Source organism: Equus quagga, chromosome 3 (genome assembly GCF_021613505.1).
Source record: "Equus quagga isolate Etosha38 chromosome 3, UCLA_HA_Equagga_1.0, whole genome shotgun sequence".
NCBI classification, from domain to species: domain Eukaryota; kingdom Metazoa; phylum Chordata; class Mammalia; order Perissodactyla; family Equidae; genus Equus; species Equus quagga.
In genome coordinates, this window is record NC_060269.1 from 89,826,422 (window position 1) to 89,833,911 (window position 7,490).

At 39.1% G+C, this 7,490-nt stretch overlaps 1 protein-coding gene across 2 annotated transcripts in view; it reads left to right on the top strand.

Moving 5' to 3' along the window:
- HELQ (helicase, POLQ like) overlaps nucleotides 1-7,013 on the top strand; it is a 51,561-nt gene extending 44,548 nt beyond the window's left edge. The window contains exon 17 of one of the 2 annotated variants that reach the window (XM_046656868.1): nucleotides 6,742-7,013. In XM_046656868.1, coding sequence (XP_046512824.1) covers nucleotides 6,742-6,849 — 108 coding nt within the window. In that variant the 3' untranslated portion in view covers nucleotides 6,850-7,013. The remainder of the gene's footprint in view (nucleotides 1-6,741) is intronic. The other variant, XM_046656867.1, reaches the window with a different exon arrangement.
- Nucleotides 7,014-7,490: the final 477 nt, after the last annotated feature.

The following is a 7,490-nucleotide window of genomic DNA, read 5'->3' on the forward strand; positions in this document are numbered from 1 at the left end:
TTGACCAGGAGCTTACAACCTCAACAATTAGTTAGTTCTATTTCTGGACACTCTTAGTGTTACAAAAAGCATCCTAATATAACAATACTCAATTTTGCCTTCTTGAAATGTCCACCATTGCATCGTAGTACTGCTCTCTGGAACAAGTCTATTCCTTTGTTCATAGGGTAGTTTTTCACACATTTAAAAACAGTTGTCATTGCCACCAGGGTTTCCTAAAGATTGGCGCCTGAGCTAACTAACTGTTGCCAATCTTCTTTTTTTTTTTTTTCCTTCCCAAAGCCCCCCAGTATATAGTTGTATATTCTAGTTGTGGGTCCCTCTGGTTGTGGCATGTGGGACGCTGCCTCAGCATGGCCTGATGAGCAGTGCCATGTCCGCGCCCAGGATCCAAACCGCTGAAACCCTGGGCCACCGAAGCGAGCTCGTGAACCCAACCTCTCAGCCACAGGGCTGGCCCCAGGGTTTCCCTTTTCTGTTTCTTTCATCTGTATTAAATAGTCTAGTTGTGGGCTGTTCACCATCCCAGTTACCCTTTTGCTCAGTGCCGTCCAGTTTGTCATTACTCTTCCGTTCCTGTGGGTAAAGCCATTACACAGCAGTTTGAGATTATTTCCTTCTTTTTTTTTTTTTTTTTTTTTTAAGATTTTCTTTTTCCTTCTGTCCAAAGCCCCCTGGTACATAGTTGTATATTTTTAGCTGTGGGTCCTTCTAGTTGTGGCATGCCTCAGCGTGGTCTGATGAGCAGTGCCATGTCCGCACCCAGGATCTGAACTGGTGAAACTCTGGGCCACCAAAGTGGAGTATGCAAACTTAACCACTCCTCCAGGGGGCCGGCCCCAGATTATTTCCTTCTTGATCTCAACTATAGTTCTACTCTTGTAACCTGAAATTGCTTAGGTTTTTTTAAAACTTCATTGTTACACTGTTGTCATATATAGATCAGAATGAGCTAAAAAGTTAATTTTCATCTTACTTTTTTGAATAGCGCTCACATTGTTTACGTTACCTTAACTGATCTAAGTAGTGTATCCAGGGATCCAAACTCCTTCTGTCTCGTTGCTCAGCCATTCTCAGTACATGGCTTCCATCTTATGGACTAAGATACATGCTCTGGTTCCTAGCATCCCTTCTGTTTCCCAGCTAGCTTGAAAGAATAAAATACATATTTCTTACAGGATTTTGAGTAGAGGAGTGGGTTAGAGGTTGCAAATAGGGGAGCAAGAATGGAAATAAGGAAACCAGTTAGGATTATATTGAGGTTATACAGTTTTTTGCAGGAATGCCACAAAAATGACATGCGTCCTTCTTAGTACATCATATCAGGAGCCACCAGATGTCAGTTTGTCCCATCACTGATACTAACTTTGGTCATTTGGTTAAGGAAGCGTCATCTGGAAGGTTTCTCCACTGTAAAGTTATTTTTCCTGTTGCAATTAGTATTTTGGGAGTGGATACTTTGAGACTGGGTAGAGATCCTATTCTTCATTGAACTTTCAAACACTTGTTTCAGCATCTATCCATGATTTTTGCCTGACTCAGTTGTTTCTATGATATTTGTCAAGGGTGACTTTCTAACTCCATTATTCCTTCTATGTTTATTTATTGGCACTTTACTATGAGGAAAAACTTTTGCTTCTTTATTTATTCATTAATATATTTATATCAGAATGAACCGTGGGTTCATACTTATTCAATTACTACCATTAACTATTTTGGTGCTCAAATGGCCTCAGATTCGACCAGCAGGAGCCCCTGCAAGCTGGTTTCTTTGTCTTTTTGACCTGTCCCCATCATTACTGGAGTACTTTTGTACTTTCTGGCTGTATCTGTCAGGGTCTAGTCATTAGGAACAAAAACCACGCAGTAATGTGAACAAGAAAGTTTAAAGAATTAGTAACTAGTAACAGAGGTTATTATTTGGCTTCTAAGGAGTAAACAGAACTTTGAAGAATATAGGAAGAAGTACTGAGAGAGGGGCCATCCCCACCCAATACCACTCACCATGGATGGTTCAGCCTTCAGTGGAGGAAGTGTGGCTGTGGCCCACTAGTTTGTTGCATTGTTACATCCAAGTCTGGCAAGCAGGAAACTACCCACTAAAATGCCAACAAAACTGCCAGGAAGCTCCCTGAGTGTGCTGTTGAGCTGCTTGGAAGCTAACTGGAGTGCTCATGGAACTCACCGGAAAGCTGCCTGCAGCGATACTGTTGAAACTCACTGTAATGAGCCTCTGGATGTTCAGCATACCAGACAAGCACGGCTGGAGCCATAAGAAAAAGACACACACCAGAACCAGGAAGAGAAACCCCTTCCTCTCATAGTCTCTCCAGTGCCCTCTATTGACAAAGCTTAACATTATACCAGCTGGCAAAGGAGAAACATTTACAGGATCCAGCTCAAGTATTTCCAGCAGGACAGTGAAGGATGGATTTGGAGCTGAGAAGCAATAAAATTAATAACCAGCACTCTGGCACAACAAGGTGTTCCAGATTCAGTATTTCCCTTGCCTTAGCCATGGAATCACCCATTTTTTCCAAAGAGCCCTAGTTCTTTTTAGTGAAGAGTGGTATTTAGAAACCCAAGTTTTAGGGGCTAAGGGTGCTCATTACCAGAGGGGTAGGTCATTGCTTCTAGGTTCTCTCAGGAGACAGAGCTCACATACGTCTATACATTTTTCTACTTGTAAGTCATTAAAGGCTGTGAGCTCACAGTGATAACTCCACTTCTAATTTTTCCAGGTTCATACTGCTGCATAACAAAGATTTACCTCAAAACTTAGTGGCTTAAAACAGCTATTTTATTTTGCTCATGTTTTTGTGGATTAGGAATTCTGGAAGGGTTCAGCTGGGTGATTCTTACTTGGAGTCTCATGCAGTTACAGCCAGATTTTGACTAGGGCTATGGTCGTCTAAGGGCTTGACTGGGCTGGATAGCCAAGATATCCCACTCACATGGCCGGCAGTTAAAAATTGGCTGTCATCTGGGGCTTTCAACTGGAGCAGCTACATATGGCCTTTCCATGGGCCTTGGGTCTCTCATGGCATGGCAACTAGGTTCTGAGAGGAAACATCCAGAGAGTGAACATTGCAAGAGATCAAGGCGGGAAATGCAAGAAACCTTCTGAACTAACCTCGGAAGTTGTGCAGTGTTGCTTCTGCCGCATACTGTTGGTTGCTAGAGGGCAAGATCAGCTGAGATTGTGAGGAAGGGGAACTGGATATCCACCTCTGCATGGGGAGTGTCAAATACTTTTCAGTCATCTTTAATGTCTGCCCTCTGGTCACAAATTATTTACATTTCTCCCACATGCAAAATATACTCATCCCCAAAAGATTTATTCCTTTATGGCATCAGACTCAGGCTCAAGGTCCACTATTTATTCTAAATCACATCCAGGTGCAGGTGATGCTCCTTGAGTATAATTTCACAAATATGATTTCTCTCAATCTGAAGACCTGTGAAGTAAAGAGATACCACATGCAGTGGTGAAACAGGGATAGGATACCACAGTACACTCCCATTCAAACAGGGAAATTGGGTAGTGCATAGCAGCAATTCTGAAGTCCAGCCAGGCAAATGTGGCCATTTCCTTGATTAGGACCCAATTCTTCTCCCTGGGAATAATTCTTCCTGGCCCATGTTTGCAGCCGGGTAGCTTTCTCAGTCCATTTCCTGTCTGTACAAGTTCTAGGGTTCAGAGGTTCTTTCTATTTTGTACTGTTTCTCTATCCCTTTTTATTTGATGTGGTTTAATTTCCTTTAAAACATGTGGGTTTCTTATTCATCTATTTATAATCTCCATGTAGCTTGGGTTTCTTACAGCATGGTCGCTGGGATCTGAGAGGGAGCATTCAACAGACCTTGGAGTGGTCTCATTCCAAGAAACCCAGGTAGAAAATAAATGCAAGGCTTCTTTTGACTGAGCTCTGGAAATCATGCAGCATCATTTCTACTGCATCCTGTTAGTGACAAGCGAATCACCAAGGCCAGCACAGCACAGGTTCAAGAGGAGAATTGGATCCCGTCTCTCAATGAAAGTGTCCAAGAATTTCCAGCCATCTTTAATCCACCACATTAATCCCACACTCCAAGACTCATTGGAGTCTTTCCTCCTCTCGTATTTTTAGTTCCTTTCTCCAACAGTAAAAATCCTGGCTCCCATCTTCATCAATATATTTACCTGTTTTGCTCAATCCTAGAATACACTGAAAGTAATTTCAAAATTGTTAAAGCATACCACTGCAAAAAACCAAACTTACTAGCTAGAGTTCAGAATTTATTTACAACTCTTTTTGCCTTTAGTCTGAGAATATATAATTGAAATAATGTGTTCAAATAGTGTTACTTTGTTTGCTTCAGTTATTGTCGTGTTATTCATTTCAAACACAGATTCTGTTTATAGCCCATTTTAGTCCCTTTCCCTCGTCCTTATAGATTTTTTAAAAATATATATACAAACATTTATATATATATAAAAGTATATATAACATTTAACAAATGTTAAATGATTCATTTAACGTGGTCACTGTTACCTCAGCTACTGGAAAACTTACCTAATTACATTTTAATCTCTTATATATAATGCTGTATAAAATGTTGTAACATACAACAAAAGTGTATAAAACATTTACCTATTTTCTTCACCTTTAAATTGAAATAGTTTTACTAGGATATATCATTTTCTTTTATTTCTAGAATTTTCTTGGGTTGCAGTTTTAAATATTAGCTCTGATCCATTGTTTAATTTTTCTTCTTTAGCAATTCCAATTGTATGTATGTTGAGTGGTCTTTGCCCATTTCAATGTCTCTGACCTTTTTTACTTCTGTCTTTATCTCATTTTCATTCTCTCCATTGTCTTCCTGCTTTTTTTTTTTCCCCAATCACCTTAATTAGATTTTTAGTCAAACTCGTTCTTCCTTGGGTACCTCGTTATTAAGTTTCTTATTTCTGATATGATTTTGCCTTTTTCCTCTCTTTCTTTCCTGAGCTTACTCAACTTTTGTTTCATTTCTTTCTGGTCTTGGTCCATTTCTGTTCTTAGTTTTCGGACTTTTATTCAGGGTGTGTTTTTGCCCACGTATCTCCAAATGTTTATTTGAGAATATTTAATCAGTTTGGAGTGCCGTGTTACAGTTTTTGCTTCATGATTTGCTTTCAGGGTAGGCAGTTTTTATGAACTGAAGTGCTTTGAGCCTCACTTTTTCATAGAGGTGGTCGTTTTGTACAGATGAGAACCGCCCTGCGATTCTTGGACAGGGATGGCCATTGGGAGCGGGGTGTGAGAGTCCTAGTTGAAAGTCTCTCTGTCAGTGTAGCAAAGCGTAGCTTCTTTAATGGACACTTGGGGCGGGAGAGGAGAGCAAGGAGGGGTTGTGTTCTTTGATTTTTTTTAATTTCCTTTTTGTCCTACAGCATCTTAAATTTTCCCCTCTTCTTTCTTTTTCCCTTCACTGCTCAGCTTCCAAAGGGCGCCTCTCCCTTTTTGCCCATTCTCTCCCTCAGAAGCATTGCCTTTCCAAGACTGCCTTCTTAGAAGAGTTCCATACCCTCTAAGTCCCTTCCTGTAAACAATGGTTTAATCTACCTAGATTCCTTTCTCAGTATTTTTGTACTTGGGGTAGCCTTTCTCTCTCTGGAGGTGACTTTATTTAATCTTAGACCCTCGGTTCTCCTCTTTTTTCCAAGTAGTTTTTTCTCAACCCCACCTTCATCTCTGCAAACAGTTGGAGTGGGAGCCTGAGAAATGGCTCTGCTGAAAGTGGTAGATTTTTTTAACTACAAGTAATTTGTGGTTGATGATGTTCTCTATGTTCTGGTAATGCTGACACACAGGTATTGTGTAGTTTACTTGTTCTGGTTGATCTGTATAGTTTTTAGAGGATGTGTTGGGAGATTCACTTAACATGGTCACCATACCTCAGCTACTGGAAAACATACCTACTAACATTTTAATCTCTTTTATATATAATGTTGTGTAATGCTATACTTTATATCAAATTAGTAGAAAGTGGGTTTTTTTCACTGTTTGTGTTGTGTGATTTTTTGCCTCTGTGATTTTACTAAACTTTTTATTATAAAAATTTTGTAACAGAATTAATTAATGCAAATACTTCACCCCAATATACACAAAAACCAGCTACAACAAATACCAACATTTTATTTCTGATTTTTAGAAGGAAGGGGGAAAAGGCATTATTCAGCAAATATTTGTTGACATCTACCGTGTGCCATGTTTAGAAATACTTTCTTTGCTCATTTTGTTTCTGCCTTAATTAACTATGGTTAATTTTAGGACTTGAATAAAACTTTTCTTTGAAACACTGATGGGTTTTTAAAAGATAGCATACTAAATTGTGAGGAACAATAAAATGCATATATAAAGGATAACATTTTCAAGAGCTAATTAAATTTTTGCAAAATTGTCTTGGATTTTATAGATTGAAAGTTAATTTTTAAGTGGCTGAGTCTTCAATAAAACAAATCTTTGAGAGTATTAAAGCTCCTTTATTTTGGTGCGCTAAGTGCAGTGATCAGCTAAAATGGCTTTGACTAAATGCCTCAGCTTCCTTCACTATAATCACTTGTTCTTAAGTGGCCATTTTTCAATTTCGTTATTAATTTTAATGTCTGGATTGCTGACATACGAGGATTCAGGTATCTAATAGACGGTGGTAAAAATGTTAGCAATTCTCTAGCTATGCATATTTTGACCTGATGTCTTAATATTTTTTTTGTAGATGCTGTTGCATGAAAAAGCAGAGGCTTTGCGAGAAGAAGTAGAAGAGTTATTGAGATTGCCTTCTGATTTCCCTGGTATCGTGGCCTCTTCCACTGAAAAGGCATGAAGCTATCTGATGAGCATTTTCAAATATGAATTATTTATTATAAATGTGTTTTATTAAAGATTACCTATAATTTGTAAATGAAAAAAATACATTTTAACTATGCATTAAACTATGGATGGTGTTTGAATATACCTCTCACTCATAGTTGTAGTAACCTTCCCACTAATAATCCATCTCCTTCGATGCTTGCACATTGTTTCTCTGCTCAGAAATCTGTAGCATCCACCACAAAAGGAAATCCAACTTCCTCAACATCTCTCCAGCCTGCCTTTGTGGCCAGATCTTTCATTATTCTCTTCCTCATTTCTTTCTTCAAACTACATTATTTGAAATCCCCATACTTTTCTCTGGGTTTTATGCTATTCCCAATGCACAGAAAATTATCTTTGAAATGTATTGTGTACTTCACGTGTCAAGTAAAATATGCTCAAATACTGTCTCCTCTATGAAATGGTCCAAGTTCATCCTCATGCCCACCCCGTACGTGGGGTGCTCTTTCCCTCCTCTGAGTACCGTGAACCCCTCATTTATGTCCATATCTTTTTTAATGCTGCTACTTTGTAATCTCTTGGAAGGCCAAGACCTTTTCTGTCGTCTTCATATGCCACACAGCACCTACCACAGCTCACTGCACAAAGTAG